The sequence below is a fragment of the Oncorhynchus mykiss genome, chromosome 17 (genome assembly GCF_057628025.1).
Source record: "Oncorhynchus mykiss isolate SJ-2025 chromosome 17, ASM5762802v1, whole genome shotgun sequence".
Lineage (NCBI taxonomy): Eukaryota > Metazoa > Chordata > Actinopteri > Salmoniformes > Salmonidae > Oncorhynchus > Oncorhynchus mykiss.
Window position 1 is genome coordinate 65001758 of NC_143038.1, and position 19258 is coordinate 65021015.

The 19258-nt window shown below is 43.0% G+C and overlaps 1 protein-coding gene across 2 annotated transcripts in view; it reads left to right on the plus strand.

Annotated features, from left to right (window-relative positions):
• Positions 1–19258, plus strand: part of LOC110494696 (chemokine-like protein TAFA-2) — a 159072-nt gene that overhangs the window by 117532 nt on the left and 22282 nt on the right. Inside the window, exon 4 of one of the 2 annotated variants that reach the window (XM_021569989.3) lies at positions 14452–14576. In XM_021569989.3, the coding sequence (XP_021425664.1) occupies positions 14452–14576 (125 nt within the window). Of the gene's footprint in view, positions 1–14451; positions 14590–19258 lie in introns of both variants that reach the window. The other variant, XM_090206313.1, reaches the window with a different exon arrangement.

A 19258-nucleotide genomic window follows, 5' to 3' on the forward strand; every position in this document is an offset into this window, starting at 1 on the left:
ATTGCCAAATACGGAGAGAGTCAAAAAGAGAACAGAGGAGGCTGTTGTATAAAGCACCTGTCTCTGGATTACATCTTCAAATTAAGGGCAACCATGGCATCCATGACACAGGGAGAAATGTTCATCAATGTATACGGGTAAGAGTTTAGCTACATTTTCAGATATTATATGTTTCAAATCTTTTCAGAAAGTTGTTTTTCATTGCAAGCTAACATTATGTGTATCGCTAGCTAACGTTACATGTAGGATCTGTTTAGTAATATTATTTGTATCTCAGAAAGCCATTTGTATTGCTAGTTATAGCCTAATATTAGCTAACTAACATTGAACCTAGTTGGTTAGCTTTAGTAACCTGCAGATTCATGCATGGTGCATGGTATTATGAGTTGGGATGATGATTAATTGTTTAGCTAACTCCACTATGCAAGACTCCACTGTGCAAGTAACCATTCCACTGTACTGTTTACACCTTCTGTATCCTGTACATATGACAAATAAAGTTTGATTTTATTTGATAGAGTGGGTGTTTACCAGAGAGCGTAATGTAAAGTACAACATGACCTGCACCAAATTCAGATTAGAATATAGGCCAACATACTACTACTTTTTGCTGCTACTTTCACCACTTTTAGACTTGAAATCTTTGGTTGTTTACTACACTACGTATTCACTCTGTTTAGCACATGGCCTCATATGTGAAACCTTAAAGTAATGGGTGGGGCTAAGGCTAAAGAGGGTGTGAACAATTCTGAATGGGTGTAGACAAAGAAGAGCTCTCCAGTAGGTGTACCAAAAATATCATGTGTCATTTTCTAAAAAGTGGGGTTACAAGTTTATTAACTTTCAATGCAGACTCACTTTCCCGTTGTTTCTCAACTGCAGTGTATGATATACAAATTTGTAGCTCGGAGTCTTTTATCCTATGTAAAAGTACCATTTCAAATGTTGCTACATAAGACCGAATCCAGGTGATGGGTCACATTTAGGGTAAAATATTTTCTTCTACTGATCAATCTACCGATCAATCTACTGATCAATCTACTGATCAATCTACTGATCAATCTACTGAACAATCTACTGAACAATCTACTGATCAATCTACCGAACAATCTACTGATCAATCTACTGAACAATCTACTGAACAATCTACTGATCAATCTACTGAACAATCTACTGATCAATCTACTGAACAATCTACTGATCAATCTACTGAACAATCTACTAATCAATCTACTGATCAATCTACTGAACAATCTACTGATCAATCTACTGAACAATCTACTGATCAATCTACTGAACAATCTACTAATCAATCTACTGATCAATCTACTGAACAATCTACTGATCAATCTACTGAACAATCTACTAATCAATCTACTGAACAATCTACTGAACAATCTACTGAACAATCTACTGAACAATCTACTGATCAATCTACTGAACAATCTACTGAACAATCTACTGAACAATCTACTGAACAATCTACTGATCAATCTACTGATCAATCTACTGAACAATCTACTGATCAATCTACTGATCAATCTACTGAACAATCTACTGAGCAATCTACTGATCAATCTACTGAACAATCTACTGATCAATCTACTGAACAATCTACTAATCAATCTACTGATCAATCTACTGAACAATCTACTGATCAATCTACTGAACAATCTACTAATCAATCTACTGAACAATCTACTGAGCAATCTACTGATCAATCTACTGAACAATCTACTGATCAATCTACTGAACAATCTACTAATCAATCTACTGATCAATCTACTGAACAATCTACTGATCAATCTACTGAACAATCTACTAATCAATCTACTGAACAATCTACTGATCAATCTACTGAACAATCTACTGAACAATCTAAACATTTAATTGGTTAAGAGCTCTTTAGAGCACTTGTCTTAGAGCATTCTGTATGTGATCTGTTTTAGGATACTTCAAACTGACCCAGTCAACTTCTTACTGAGCCAGCCAGCTATATGCTGTCGGTCTGCAGTCTGTCTGCTGGATTATGAGACACTAAGACCTGGGGAGCTGCTGCGCTGGCTCACTGAAGTAGAGACGGGGACAGGTCATTTAATATCATGTCCTCAGTGGCCCCTCCGACAGGTGAATCGATCCCTGTCTTGTGTTCTGTACTGTAATGGCTCTGACAGGGGCTTCCTCCCGTCTTGACACTGCTTGCTGAAGCATTAGAAATCTCAAGGGAAGCCTTACCCCCTACAGGCCTCCTTAGAGGCAGCTGTAGACCTTGGAGCTCTGCTCCTCTCCCACCTCCACTACGCCGCTCTGTTTATTCCGCTCCTGCCACTGTGTTCATCGGCTTGACATTGACCCACGGACTGTAATTCACTTCTGGAAACACACAGCCCAGCCAGGCAGCCAAGCAGCCAGTCAGCTCGCAGTCATGGAGGATCTCTCACTACTGTCATCTATAAGTCTTTACTAGGTAAAACCCCGTCTTATCTCAGCTCACCGTTCACCATAGCAGCACCCACCCGTAGCACGTGCTCCAGCAGGTATATTTCACTGGTCACACCCAAAGCCTATTCCCCCTTTGGACGCCTTTCCTTCTAGTTCTCTTCTGCCATTGACTGGAACGAATTGCAAAAATCACTGAAGCTGGAGACTCATCTCTCCCTCACTAACTTTAAACATAACCTGTCAGAGCAGCTCACAGATCATTGCACCTGTACATAGCCCATCTGTAATTAGCCCATCCAACTACCTCATCCCCATATTGTTATTTATTTTTTTGCTCCTTTGCACATCAGTATCTCTACTTGCACATTCATCGTCTGCATATGGCTTTGGCCTGAGGGGAAAGTGTACCATAGTGGTAAATGTACCTAACATTATCTTTATGATAATCCAGCAATCTCAATTGCTTGGGTATTATCGTCTCATTCAATTTATTTATTTAAATTGTCGAACATACTTTTCTAGGTTCTTCCAATTAAATGAGACACCTTAAAATTTGCAATAGTAACCTAGATGAACCAACTTCCCAGGTTAATTTAAAGTTTAATACCCAGATAGCCAATCCAGGTATGATTAATCATTATCATTGATTAATTCAATTTGCTTTTGCAAATTCATTCACGTCCAACTTCCACAGTACTGTCCAGTACTGGTGGTTCATTAACATCTATAAATATATTAAAATCATCTTTGCAGCTCCCAATATATTCCAAAACCAAACTTTGGAAAATTAGGAAAAACATTTTTTCCTTTCAAAAAGTTCTAATAATGTGCAAGCTATCAGAGGGGGTAGTCCCCACTCGCCCGCTAATTACTGAAGCTCCACCCGCAAATGGATTGATCTCTGAAGTCAGCAGCAATACCAACCCTAATTATGCCATTAGTGGAAAAGCAGACAATAGCGCTTTCCGAAATCCACTATCGGGCGCAGGCCTCGTAAAGGTTCTCTCCAGTCTAGCCCTGATGTCTTGCCATCCGAGATTGGCATCTGTCCAATACCGCAGTGCACAGCTGAAGCACGAGCAGGTAATGGGAGACATAAAGGGACAGAGGTAGAGAACCGGGAAACCAATGACAAATGCAGAAATAGGAAAAATTCTGCTAGCTATGGAACTGCGCTTGAAAACTAAACAATTAAATGTAATTGCAAAAATGTATGACAATGAACAGGCACAAGCTCTTCAACAAAATCGTCTTCCACAGGAACAAAATCATATGCTACAGGGGCACTCGATTTAGCCAGAACTAAGTACGATGATGTCCACTCCAAACTAGATAAATTTGAAGAGTTATCTACAAACAGGAGCGCTCAACTTGATAACATGCATGAAATTTTCTTGAACGTTACTCAGAGTAACACGGTTCTACTCAAAAAGCTACAGACCAAAGACGATAAGTTAATGAACACAATGACAAAGTTGGATGACAAATCAGCAGAACTCATTGAAGTCGCTGACCAAATGAATGATGAGAGAACTCAGGTGATGAAGATGGAAATATTAATTTCTAAGCAAGTGTAGGAAATCTCATCACTGAATCTCTCACTCCGTACTCAAGACCTCTATCTGCAAACCATGACAGATACGTTTGAGACCGAAAGGAGCAAGTGTGACACTCATGTGTCCAAAATCAGTACTCTAAGTGCTCAAGTGGACTCTGCAATGCAGCAGAATACCACCCTTAGGTACCATCTGGAGGAAGTCCAGAATGGTCACAGCGGGACTACCAATCCAAGCAACCGAGCCCTGTACTCACCGGAGTAAAGACGATAGGTTCAAGACCTTGCCTCCCTCATGTGTCCCTCAGTCTTCTCCTCTTGGCCATTCGGCACTGAGTAATATTGTGCCTCTTAGCCAACAACAACAACAAGGCTTGGCTTCTCCTCTTGGCCTTTCGGCCGCAATCTCTCCACAGGATGAAGCCAACCCTCTCCGCCCGCTTGGCGTGGAATACCTTGACAAACTCATCAAGAATTTCCCCACCTTTGACCCCGTTCCAGGTCAGCCAAACGATACTGAGACGTTCCTAGCTGACATAGAGGACGCGTTGGATGGCTACCCGAACACTACGGGTTCTGACAGGGTTTACCTGTTGAAGCGAACGTCGAATAGACACGTGACAAGGTTCATTTGCCTACAACAGCAACATGTGCTAAATGACTACACTAAACTTGCCACAGCTTTGAAATGAGAATTCAGTGGTTCTGCGACTCGCAAACACGATAGCTCACTGGCTAACACGTCAAACAAGCTTGGAACGAACACCCACAAGCTTACTACCATAGGCTTCGTTCAGCTTACTTTGGCCTACTGAAACAGGCATGGAAGACCTGTTACCTTTTAAACAAATGTTCCTGTCGAACATGTATCCCACCTTCATTACCTACTTGGGCCCTCCAGCCCACATTGGCTTGCCTATCTTAAAACTCAGAGAGCTTGCAAGTACAGCTTTTGAGACATCAAAAGTTCACAACGCTAAGAGCCCTGACCACATTGATGCGCAGAGTATACTCTGCTTCCGATGATACACCTTCAGCTTTGTTGGGGACTGTCACCCCTTACAATGACACAAATGGCGTCAGTCCAGCAACTAAGCCGATGACTCCCACTGCTGAAACACTTTGCGATATCACAGACCGATATCCTCGTCTCAGTTCGCAGGTACTGAAGAGGTTGCCACACGCGGACGCGGTGGTGACTGACATGCCTCGACAGCCACTGAGCGTTTTGAAACACAAACACCAGGTGATTTGGTTGAAAGGTTACAGCCATTCTCATAACAACTCGGCCGCTGACAACTCGTACATTGCCCCTCGGACACCAACACCACCCGCTGGTGGGGGAGTCCGGAGACACACAGGGGGGGAAATAGTAGCCCAGACCCATGATGAGCCTCATCGAGGCCGTTGGGGGGGTCGAGACTACGGACAACACCGTACCAGGCCGCCAGAGCATAAATCAAATCTAGTTGGAAACTCCCCTATGAGAACAGTGAGGACCAGACAGGCCCCTAGACTGGTATTGTCTTAGAACACATCTAAGATAGTACTGAGGTGTACCACACTGGTCGTAAAGGAAGTCCAGTGGACTTGTCCACCTCCAAAACAAATGGCAACAATAATAATTCCTTGCCATGTGTAGGTTCAACTACAATGCAACTAGTAAAATGCTCCAGTCATGTGTTCCGGTAGTATAATATTTCAGAATAAATTGGTAGGATAACTGGTCCCTTTGAGCACCAGTACCAATACCAGTGACAGTCAGTCTAGCTACAATCAGTAAGAAGGTTAGAGACCTAACCAATCAAATTACCCTTGACAGTAGCGATATAGGAGTCACTCAGAGTGCAACACGTGGAAGGGAATCTCCAGTGCACTCTTCCAATGGTTAACACGCATGTCACTAACAAATAGAATCCTCCATTCAGGAGGAAATTATTAGAAGTCATTAACCATGATCAACTGGTCCAATACCAATACGACTGGTCCAATACTTAAAGAGTACTTCCGTTGTGAGGTTAGCTCCTCCGTGGATAACATAGCTATGAAATAGACTTCATACCTATCACCACTACAATAGTGGAAGACACAGTGACTTGTAGTAAAAACTACTACAGATTCCCTGGACACCAATTCTGACTGACCTCCAGGCATTGACCTGAAAATTACCTGACTACGTCAGACTCATTCTGGACAAGTTGTAATCTGCCAGGATACTTGATTTTCTTCCTTCTTTGACATGCGCGCTTGTGTAAGCATAAGCGCACATGCACAACGGTACATCCAATTAGTATTTATACTAGGATCACTTAAGGGTCCAAGCAAAATACCAGCCTTAGTAAAGTTGAACATTTACTTCTAGGCCTTTGACTCTACAGCACTCACCAGTTTTCTTCCCAGAAGTTCATAGGTCATCCCTGTAGACTGCCCAAAACTAGTGCCTTACAGCTGTAGACTTATCATATAGTTATCAACTTAGGATAGTGCCTAAGCAACATACCAAGTAGGCAAACCCTAGATATGGCATTAGAGACAATGCTATGATAGTCATTTTGCCAGAACATTGTACGTATATAGAATACAGTCCAATTAGATTATTTTTGTATATCTTTTGTTTATGCTTTCATTCCTTTTCGGTTCAGTTCCTTTGATGTGATAGCGCCATAAACAAAGTCCCCATACAACCATCACTTAGTGACACAACGCCGCTCATTGGGGAATGAATGTAATTATATATATTTCATGAGTGTGTGTGCGTGCGTGCGTGCGTTGTTAACATCTGTCTAAGTTACTGCCCAGATCTTTCCAGTCTGGACGACGGCCAGACTACGGGTCCGGAACAGCGACCCCAAATCCAGACACCCACGGCCCATCCTTGTGGCGGCCTACCAAGGTAAACCACCAGAGGGGGGTGGGGGGGACCGCAACGGCGATCACCAACCAGGACATCCCCTGGCCCTCCCTGGGGTACTTTGCAGCTCCAGGGAACCTACCAAGGTACATCACTAGAAGGGACCGCAACGGCGATCACCAACCGGACATCAACTGCCATCCTTGTGGTGGACTGCTCCGCTCTCAGAGAAGCCTACCAAGTTCAACCACCAGAGGGGACAGCAACGATGATCTACAAACAGGACATCACGTAACGATGATCTACAAACAGGACATCAAGTGTTCATGATTTTATGTTGATTTGTAACTTGTAGGACAAACAAGATCCAAACCACTAGGGGGGGTATGGGGGAGGTTGGCATCTTTGGGTATAGCAAGCCCCCTCTCCCTGCCTCCCCCTTGCCTCCTTCAACTAGGTTGCTGTGGTCAGAGAGACGTAAATTCCTGAGGATCTCCTCATGGACACAGTATAGAGAGAGTAAATTTTCATAGAGAACAAAGCAATTCCTTCCACCTCACAGAACTTGAGGTACGAACAAATGTCATGTTCCGGAGAAAGTATAAAAGGTCGGTGAAGAATCCAGCTACGAACTGGTCCGTTTGTCACAACTTGGGGAAGCTCATGGGAGACAGTGTGGCAACATTAGCATAACACTGTTTATATAATAGCCTCAGATATGAGGTTTACATCCAATTGTTGTATAAGATGAATGAGTGAGTATGATACTGTTTGTAAAATGGTGTAATATGATTTTGGACTGTTTAATGAAGGAAAACTCAAAAAGAGGATTGGAGTGAACTAAATCAGAGGACCGCCCCTGAGCCCAGTTAGGGTCAGACATCCTGGGACAGCCCTTTTCTGCCATTCCGAATAAAACCCAACTTTGAGAAATTATCACCAGACCATGCTTTTCTCCATTAGGTGGAGACAAAGGTCGTAGACCATTGCTGAATCTTTTAACCATACCACGTGGTTAAACTCTTAGACTATTGTCGTGACGTTGTATTAGTTAATGTGACGACTGTTGCTCATCGAATGATTACAAGTTTCTAATTACGTGATTAACTGAATCAAGCAATTATTAACTCATTAACCTGGGGCACCATGGGTAAACTAGTTTTTATTGAGTTTCCATTTCCCAAATTAACTCAAAGAATATCAGAATATCGATTTTACAACAGCCGCTAATTAACCAGTTTCCTCTACCAGTCTCATAATCTGAACGTCGTATAGCCCTCGAATCTGCACGGATCCGAGTCCCACTAATGAATTCGTACCACACCAATCTTAATTGAATATTTATTTACTAAAAAGCTAAAATGATGATAAAAGATACACATAGACAAAACACATTATAGGCTATTGATTAGAACTTAGTATAACGGGCCAACACACTATGGCACGTGTTACCCACAATGGGAATTTCAAAAGAGAGGAAAAAAAAGAAGTACACAAGAGAAATATACATTTGGTGAATTTGTCAGCTATGCTATTCTAACCCTAGCCTTGCCTCAAACTGCCGCTCTTATGGGTCAGAATATAATGATGTAATTACGTGGGGGGTGATCTCCGGGGATTCTCTGCGTGGACCGTTCTGTTGTTCGATGATGCATTTCTCCTGCACACCTCGTTGCTCGTCCTCCCGGTGTCTGTGTCCCTTTTGGCTTAGGAGTCTGTCCCCCCCCCCCTTTTCTCTGGAAGGGGTCTTCTGAGGACAGACACCTCTGTAGCTCAGAGCTCACAGCATAGGAATGAAACCCTTTAGATACCACGATTTGATGGGAGATGGAAGCTAGGTGGTTCGACTTGAATTCACCCGCTTACTCATCCGTAGCTTGGGTAGAAAAGGATTTCTTTGTCCTCAAACTTGCGTTGAGTTCTGGGTTGGTTGACTTTTTCAGACCCTGCTGCAGCTGGGGTCACGTAGTTCTGTTTTAAATTCTATACTCACAGGTTTTATACCCTAGGGTCAGAAGTGGGCGTAACCGCCTTTAGGGAAATTCTCTGGGCGTACCAAGTTAATGAGGCAAGGGTTAGGTTTTTCTCAAATCCCATTTTAGACAACTAACTTAACATTTCATCTTCCCCAAAACATTCTCTTTGATTTGGATATTTTCCATACTACGTACAAGGTATAAACATCAGACATACACTAGGAAAACCCTTCACATTACAATGTTTTCATAATAACGTCATCTATTAACCTTTAATAACAGAACAAAAATGACATACATTTTCATAGTCCATCATTGTGGCTGACGGAAACCATTGTTCCGAAGTCCCTTTATTTCATGTTTAATGTTCTGAGGCTGGTTCTCCATAGTAACGGGACAAAGGAATTTGTCTGTGGCCTGAGATTTACCAGGGCCGTGAGGGGCCATAAAACCCCCCGCATCATCAGAGCCCTAGATCTATCCCCCTCTGTTGGGGTTGAGAGATAATCTGTAGGGTTGTGGTCTCCTGTAACCTGACCAAGACAGTCATGACAGTCCCCCTCTGGTAGGTTCAACTTGGAATGATTCTGTATGTTGCAACCCACCATAAGAATGGATGGATGTCCTGGTTTGTGGATCATCATAGCAGTCTCCCCCCCCCCCTTTTGATGGTTCACCCTGGTAGGATTTCCGCAAACTGCGGACCACCACCAGAATGGACCCGGGAGGTTCGGCAGTGGCTCTGTGTTCCGACCCGTTGTCCGGTTATCCCGGTTAGTGGACCTAGGCAGTAACTTGGCAGACGTTAATAACGCACAACACTCAGCCAATACATCATTACATTTCCTCCCCAAACGAGCGGCATTAGGCTCTACTGGTTCCTAAGTGTCAAAGGAAATGAAGCGAAAAATAATGGAATAAAAACATAAAAGTATACAAAATGTGTCTACCACACCTTAATCATCTAATTTGGACTATGTTCTATATACAGTGGGGCAAAAAAGTATTTAGTCAGCCACCAATTGTGCAAGTTCTCCCACTTAAAAAGATGAGAGAGGCCTGTAATTTTCATCATAGGTACACTTCAACTATGACAGACAAAATGAGAAAAAAAATCCAGAAAATCACATTGTAGGATTTTTTATGAATTTATTCTGGCCGACCCCAAATGTGACTGTTATGGCCTTATCGTGGTTGAAGTAGCTGAGGTCAATATGTTGTGCACCATTGAGAGGGGCACTAGATATGAGGGGATTCTATTCATGGCCAAGTTGTCCATAGAAGAGCTAACTTCACAGAGAAAATCCTCCAGTAACAATCGAACCAATTGGACATGGGCATAGTCATGGTTCATGACCTCTGCTAGCTTTCCTACAAACAGGATAGTTTTGTTCAGGACAGTGGCATATGTGTTGACCACCAGAATAGTGTCCTGGAGAGACTTTCCCACATGCTGCAACCTGAGGGCCTGCGCCTTCATCTGCTGCTGGAAAAGTGGCATCTCTTCAGTAATCTCCCTAACATTCCTCTTGACTGTGGCTAGACTGACTGCGTTGATGGCAGTGGTACCTAGGGATAATAGTGACCTTACGGCTGCCCCTATCGATAATAGCGCCCCGACGAATCGTTTCTCTCGCCTGGGCTCTGCTAGTTCTGACTGGGTTACTGTGAACTTTTGGAGTTGGGCCAACATATGGGCAGTGTCTAGCTGGGCGTGGTTAATTGCCTGGCTGGTCCAGTCAGCCCCGGCCCAACTCAAATGCGCCGCAGGTGGAATGCGTTGACGGTACACATTCTCTGCATCTAGGCGGACATACACCTCTGCAGTTAATTATGAGGTTGTCGTTGAGAACGATTCCCATAGGGGGTCCGTTCGTGATTACGTCTGCTGGGTTGGTTTTGACCTGTGGCGGGCCGGGCTCAGTGCGCGCCAACCAAGGTTGCCAGGTGCACGGTGTTTCCTCCGACACATTGGTGCGGCTGGCTTCCGGCTTGGATGCACGCTGTGTTAAGAAGCAGTCCGGCTTGGTTGGGTTGTGTATCTGAAGGACGCATGACCTTCAACCTTCGCCCGTACGGGAGTTGTAGCGATGAGGCAAGATAGTAGCTACTAAAAACAATTGGATACCACGAAATTGGGGAGAAAAAGGGGTCAAATTTAAAAACTTGGTTTCCAACAATTTTACGCCTAGTCATGATGACTTATCCTTGTCATCCTTCTCAGATATCTTGCGATGCAGTACATCTCTTATCAGAGCTTCTAGATAATTTTGGTTAGTGTTTAGATCATTGTTGAACACTTTGTTACGCTTGTTACCCTTAGGTCCTGACCCTTTGTGAGAGTTAGGCACACGGGCATTTCGGCTAGGTTGATCTCTAGGGGATCTGTTAGATTGGGGACGTTCCTCGTAGCTATTATTATGGCGGTGGTTGGCGGGGTGGTGGTTACGTGGTAGCCACCACCTTTGATCGTCATCTTTTACCCCACATGTCCCCGTTGCAGCACCTTCACTGGTTCCTGCCTAAGCTCGAAAGTCGAGGTGTCCGGGCTCTTAGCCCGGCTTGCTTTTGATGCTTCAAAAGCTGTGCTTGCAAGTTCTCGGAGGCTCGAGATTGGCAACCCAACGTGGGCAGTAGGGCTTTCATTGAGCATACCAAATTAAGCTGAACGAAGCCGGTGATAGTAGGCTTGTGGATGTTCATTTCGAGCTTGTCTAATATTGTTAGCCAATGAGCTATCGTGTTTGCGAGTCGCAGAACCACTGAATTCTATTTTCAAAACCGTGGCAAGTTTAGCATAGTCGTTTTGCACGTGTTGCTCTTGTAGACGGATGAACCTTGTCACGTGTCTGTGGGACGTTTGCTTCAAAATCTAGAGCCTGTCTGCATTCATAGCATTTGGGTAGCCATCCAAGGCGTCCTGTATGTCTGCTAAGAATGTCTCAGTGTCGTTTGGCTTTCCCGGGAACGGGGTCAAAAAGGTGGAAGTTTTTGACGATTTTGTAAAGGCGATCCCTGCCAAGTGCGCGGAGAGCATCTGCACTCTCCCGTGGGGAATTGTGAGAACGACAACCGCCGAAACATCCACTCTATAACAAAACAAATGAATGTCACTCTGAACTATCCACTATAACCACGACAGAGGGAGAGAGACGGACAATTCTACAAAAGAAACAAACTTTTCACCAGCGATCAAGACGACACTGAGCGTAAATATATATATATTCATTGCAATTGTTCCCGAATGAGTGAGCGTTCATGTGTAAAGGATTAGCATTTCAATTGTTATAAATATCACTCTGTAGTGGCTTCTTAGTCGACCCCCACTTCCCCTTTTGTCTAACAAGCCACCATGCCGGTTCAGCCCACTAGGGCACATTCTCCTATCATTTCTTGTAACCACATTTACCTTGTTTGTTTGTTTGTTTATGCATTTCTGTGAATTACTTAGTTAGTAATAAATAAATGATTTAAGACAATTAATGTATGGATGAATCATAGTGAAGACTGGGTTCGTGCAGATAACCAACAATTTACGACGTTTGGAATGAGACTAACGTGAGGTAAAGTAAATAATTCATTAATTCGAAGACTCATTGATCAGATAAAATATCTGAAAAGTTATTTTAGGAAATGATAACTTTGTAATCTGAATATTTGTCCTTGGTGCCCCGACTTCCTAGTAATTACGGTTACATGATTAATCAGTCTAATCGCGTAATACTAATTACAGAGAATCTTTGATAAAATCTATCAGTCTTCAGTTAATGATAGTAAAGACACGACACAGTTGTAAATGAGAACTTATTCTCAACTAGCCTACCTGGTTAAATAAAGGTGAAATAAAAAAATAAAAAACTGTACTATCATTCATGGAGGACCTCACTTCTGTACTGTCAGTCATGGAGGATCTCACTACTCTACTGTCAGTCATGGAGGATCTCTCTCTACTCTACTGTCAGTCATGGAGGATCTCTCTCTACTCTACTGTCAGTCATGGAGGATCTCACTACTCTACTGTCAGTCACGGACGATCTCTCTCTACTCTACTGTCAGTCATGGAGGATCTCTCTCTACTCTACTCTACTGTCAAGTCATGGATTATCTCACTTCTGTACTGTCAGTCATGGAGGATCTCACTACTCTACTGTCAGTCATGGAGGATCTCTCTCTACTCTACTCTACTGTCAAGTCATGGATTATCTCACTTCTGTACTGTCAGTCATGGAAGATCTCTCTACTCTACTGTCAGTCATGGAGGATCTCTCACTACTCTACTGTCAGTCATGGAGGATCTCTCTCTACTCTACTGTCATTCATGGAGTATCTCTCACTACTGTACTGTCATTCATGGAGGATCTCACTACTCTACTGTCAGTCATGGAGGATCTCACTACTGTACTGTCAGTCATGGAGGATCTCACTACTGTACTGTCAGTCATGGACGATCTCACTACTGTACTGTCAGTCATGGAGGATCTCACTACTGTACTGTCAGTCATGGAGGATCTCACTACTGTACTGTCAGTCATGGAGGATCTCACTACTGTACTGTTAGTCATGGAGGATCTCACTACTGTACTGTCAGTCATGGAGGATCTCACTACTGTACTGTCAGTCATGGAGGATCTCACTACTCTACTGTCATTCATGGAGTATCTCTCACTACTGTACTGTCAGTCATGGGAGGATCTCACTACTCTACTGTCAGTCACGGACGATCTCTCTCTACTCTACTGTCAGTCATGGAGGATCTCTCTCTACTCTACTCTACTGTCAAGTCATGGATTATCTCACTTCTGTACTGTCAGTCATGGAGGATCTCACTACTCTACTGTCAGTCATGGAGGATCTCTCTCTACTCTACTCTACTGTCAAGTCATGGATTATCTCACTTCTGTACTGTCAGTCATGGAAGATCTCTCTACTCTACTGTCAGTCATGGAGGATCTCTCACTACTCTACTGTCAGTCATGGAGGATCTCTCTCTACTCTACTGTCATTCATGGAGTATCTCTCACTACTGTACTGTCATTCATGGAGGATCTCACTACTCTACTGTCAGTCATGGAGGATCTCACTACTGTACTGTCAGTCATGGAGGATCTCACTACTGTACTGTCAGTCATGGACGATCTCACTACTGTACTGTCAGTCATGGAGGATCTCACTACTGTACTGTCAGTCATGGAGGATCTCACTACCGTACTGTCAGTCATGGAGGATCTCACTACTGTACTGTCAGTCATGGAGGATCTCACTACTGTACTGTCAGTCATGGAGGATCTCACTACTGTACTGTCAGTCATGGAGGATCTCACTACTCTACTGTCATTCATGGAGTATCTCTCACTACTGTACTGTCAGTCATGGGAGGATCTCACTACTCTACTGTCATTCATGGAGTATCTCTCACTACTGTACTGTCAGTCATGGAGGATCTCACTACTGTACTGTCAGTCGTGTATCAAAATACTTTCCATTCACTTTCATTGACATGTTTGTAGAAACAGACATATTTTTGTTGGTTCAGTTGTTACTGCAGTCTACTAGTGGGTGTATCTTTTCACTGACTTGTAAAGGGCACACTTTAATCGCTTGTGTCCCTCTCTCATTGCCTCTTGCAGCTTCCATAGTTGCCCAGAAGTGGTGGTGTCAGATGCATCCATGTATGGATGGGGAGGAGTGTAAAGTTTTGCCTGATCTGAAAGGCTGGAGCTGCAGTACGGGAAACAAAGTGAAGACGACGAAGGTGGGTGCATAATGTAAGCAAACGCATCACATGTACTGTTACACACACACAAAAACGTACACACACACACACACACACACACACAATTTTGTTTCTTCTAAAGTCCACCATGACGTAGAATCTTCAGTAAGTAAAGGTGTTTATTGGTCCTCTACATAGCCAACTGTAGTCACCTACTGGTTGTGTGTCTGTACCTGTCAGGACCAATACATTCAAAGTGCATATGATCAAAAAGGCTCAATTCTGCTGAGATACTGCCAAATATGTGTATATAGAAGGAGGAGTATCTAGAGGTTGCAGTGAGAGACCCACACACGCAAACTTAGCCACTTATCACGTATTACGTAACACACCGTTTTATTAAGGGTGATAGGTGCAGTACTTATGACTGCATTCTTTACAGAAAGTAGGCTGACTCTCTTTGAAGTTATGTAGGTCAATTCAGTGATTTATTTTATCTATAAAGCTCTCTTACAAAAACTCCAGCCATACCTCCCACTAGTGATTCCCAACCTTTTTCGGTTACTGTACCACCAACTGAAATGTGCACTGCCCAGAATACCCCTGATTTACCTTCTAATGTAATGCCTGTGGATAGGCCAAGTACACCCAGGGGTCCTAGTACCCCTGGTTGGGAACCAGTACCTCACATAATTAAGGGAATGGCCTTAATTCAGGAATGGCTACCTGTGGAAATCCCTTCGGTCTCCTCAGAGTTGGGTAAATCTGCATTTAGTTTCTTTGCACCAATGTTTTTATTTTTTATTTCACCTTTATTTAACCAGGTAGGCTAGTTGAGAACAAGTTGTCATTTACATCTGCGACCTGGCCAATATAAAGCAAAGCAGTGCGACACAAACAACACAGAGTTACACATGGAATAAACATGTCAATAACACAATAGAAAAAAAGATAGTCTATATACAGTGTGTGCAAATGGCATGAGGAGGTAAGGCAATAAATAGGCCATAGTAGCAAATTAACACTGGAGTGATAGATGTGCAGATGATGATGTGCAAGTAAATATACTGGAGTGCAAAAGGGGATGAGGTAGGTAGATTGGATGGGCTATTTACAGATGGGCTATGTACAGCTGCAGCAGTAGGTTAGCTGCTCAGATATCTGATGTTAAAAGTTAGTGAGGGAAATATTAGTCTCCAGCTTCAGCGATTTTTGCAGTTCGTTCCAGACATTGGCAGCAGAGAACTGGAAGGAAAGGTGGCAAAATTAGGTGTTGGCTTTGGGGATGACCAGTGAAATATACCTGCAGGAGCGCGTGCTACGGGTGGGTGTTGATATCGTGACCAGTGAGCTGAGATAAGGCAGAGCTTTACCTAGCATAGACTTATAGATGACCTGGAGCCAGAGGGTCTGGCGACGAATATGTAGCGAGGGCCAGCAGACAAGAGCATACAGGTCGCAGTGGTGGGTGTTGTATGGGGCTTTGGTGTCAAAACTGATGGCACTGTGATAGTCTGCATCCAATTTGCTGAGTAGAGTGTCGGAGGCTATTTTGTAGATTACATTGCCGAAGTTGAGGATCGGTAGGATAGTCAGTTTTACGAGGGTATGTTTTGCGGCGTGAGTGAAGGAGGCTTTGTTGCAAAATAGGAAGCAGAATTGTCTAGATGTAATTTTGGATTGGAGATGTTTAATATGAGTCTGGAAGGAGATTTTACAGTCTTGCCAGACACTTAGGTATTTGTGGGGTGGGTGGGTGCAGGCAGCGAGCGGTTGAAAAGCATGCATTTAGTTTTATTAGCATTTAAGAGCAGTTGGAGGCCACGGAAGGAGTGTTGTATGGCATTGAAGCTCGATTGGAGGTTTGTTAACACAGTGTCCAAAGAAGGGCCAGATATATACAGAATGGTATTGTCTGGATCAGGGAATCACCCACAGCAAGCGTGACATCGTTGATATATACAGAGAAAAGAGTCAGCCCGAGAATTGAACCCTGTGGTACCCCCATAGAGACTGTCAGAGGTCCGGACAACAGGCCCTCCGATTTGAATCACTGAACTCTGTCTGAGAAGTAGTTGGTGAACCAGGCGAGGCAGTCATTTGAGAAACCAAAGCTGTTGAGTCTGCCGATAAGAATGCGGTGATTGACAGAGTCGAAAGCCTTGGCCAGGTCGATAAAGACGGCTGCACAGTACTGTCTTTTATCGATAGTGGTTATGATATTGTTTAGTACCTTGAGCATGGCTGAGGTGGACCCGTGACCAGCTCGGAAACCGGATTGCACAGCGGAGAAGGTACGGTGGGATTCAAAATGGTCAGTGATCTGTTTATTGACTTGCGGTCACTTAGAAATGTCCTTGTTTTTTAAAGAAAAGCACATTTTTTGTCCATTAAAATAACATAAAATTGATCAGAAATACAGTGTATACATTGTTAATGTTGTAAATTACTATTGTAGCTGGAAACGGTAGATTTTTTTATGGAATATCTACACAGGCGTACAGAGGCCCTTATCAGCAACTATTCTCCTGTGTCCCAATGGCACGTTGTGTTAGCTAATCCACGTTTATCATTTTAAAAAGCTGATCATTAGAAAACCCTTTTGTTTATTTTGCCTGAAATGTTGTTTATTTGTCTGAAGTTGTTTTTATTGTCTGTGAACTTGAGTCCTGTGTGGGGTCGTGGAGGGGAGATGCTGCCCATGGACAAAGAAGTTTTAGTTTTGTCTGAGTTCAATCAGTAGCACACATAATCTCAATTTATCATTGTGTGCATGTGTGTGTGTGTCTTTGGTTTATGTGGTGTGTAAATTATTTTATAACTGCAGGGTCAAAAATGACCCTAAGACAATCTTTGTACCCTGGTGGTGTACAGCTTTCATGGAAATGTGAACAAATGTTTCACTTTTTCAAATGTTGGGGTCACTCTAGGAAAAGTCATACAATTTCAAGTTGAAAATATATTATTTAGTGGGGATTTCTCTGCTGTAAAACATAGTGGCGGGTCATTTTTGACCCTTAAGACAACAGAAGGGTTAATGAAGCTGACAGTTGAGGACTTGTGAGGCATCTGTTTCTCAAACTGACGTACCTGTCCTCTTGCTCAGTTGTGCACTGGGGCCTCCCACTCCTCTTTCTATTCTGGTTAGAGCCAGTTTGTGTTGTTCTGTGAAGGGAGTAGTACACAGTGTTGTACGAGATCGTCCGTTTCTTGGCAATTTCTCGCATGGAATAGCCTTCATTTCTCAGAACGAGAATAGACTGATGAGTTTCAGAAGAAAGTTTTTTGTTTCTGGCCACTTTGAGCCTGTAATCAAACCCACAAATGCTGATGCTCCAGATACTCAACTAGTCTAATGAAGGCCAGTTTTATTTCTTCTTTAATCAGAACATAATTTCAAAAAGGTTTTCTAATGATCAATTAGCCTTTTAAAATGATAAACTTGGATTAGCTAACACAACGTGCCATTGTAACACAGGAGTGATGGTTGCTGATAATGGGCCTCTGTACGCCTATGTAGATATTCCATTAGAATAGAATTAGAATTCCATTCCAGCTACAATAGTCATTTAGAACATTAACAATGTCTACACTGTATTTCTGATCAATTTGATGTTATTTTAATGGACAAAAATTTTTGCTTTTCTTTCAAAAACAAGGACATTTCTAAATGACCCCAAACTTTTGAACGGTAGTGTATTTTGGTCATATTGGTCATGGCTCCCGAATGGTGGATCCCCACCCCACCACACTGGGTAGCACATAGCAACACTTTAGGGGGCATTGCACTAATAATGGCGCTGACTAGGGAATCATTCCCACTGTTTTTAGAGCCAGTCTGCACATTTAATCTAAAACAATGTAACCAACAATGGCATCTTTATGCTTTCGTTAATAAAATAATTATAAAAATAATCTTTCAAAATGCCAAAGTTTATTTAGTTATTGGATCCATAACGAATTACTATGGGAATAAATATCACTGAATTAGGAGATGGCCGCCTCGCTTCGCGTTCCTTGGAAACTATGCAGTTTTTTGTTTTTTTACATGTTATTTCTTACATTGGTACCCCAGGTAATCTTAGGTTTCATTACATACAGTCGGGAAGAACTACTGAATATAAGACCAACGTCAACTCACCATCAGCTCCAGTTTCAACTGTTCTGCCTTATTATTATTCGACCATGCTGGTCATTTATGAACATTTGAACATCTTGGCCATGTTCTGTTATAATCTCCACCCGGCACAGCCAGAAGAGGACTGGCCACCCCACATAGCCTGGTTCCTCTCTAGGTTTCTTCCTAGGTTTTGGCCTTTCTAGGGAGTTTTTCCTAGCCACCGTGCTTCTACACCTGCATTGCTTGCTGTTTGGGGTTTTAGGCTGGGTTTCTGAACAGCACTTTGAGATATCAGCTGATGTACGAAGGGCTATATAAATACATTTGATTTGATTTGATCAGTACAACCAGGAATATGACTTTCCCGAAGCGGATCCTGTGTTCTGCCTTCCACCCAGGACAACGGAATGGATCCCAGACTGCGACCCAAAACAAAGACGTCGTAAAAGAGGGAAACGAAGCTGTCTTCTGGTCAGGCTCTGGAGACGGGCACATCGCGCACCACTCCCTAGCATACTACTCGCCAATGTCCAGTCTCTTGACAACAAGGTCGATGAAATCCGAGCAAGGGTAGCATTCCAGAGGGACATCAGAGACTGTA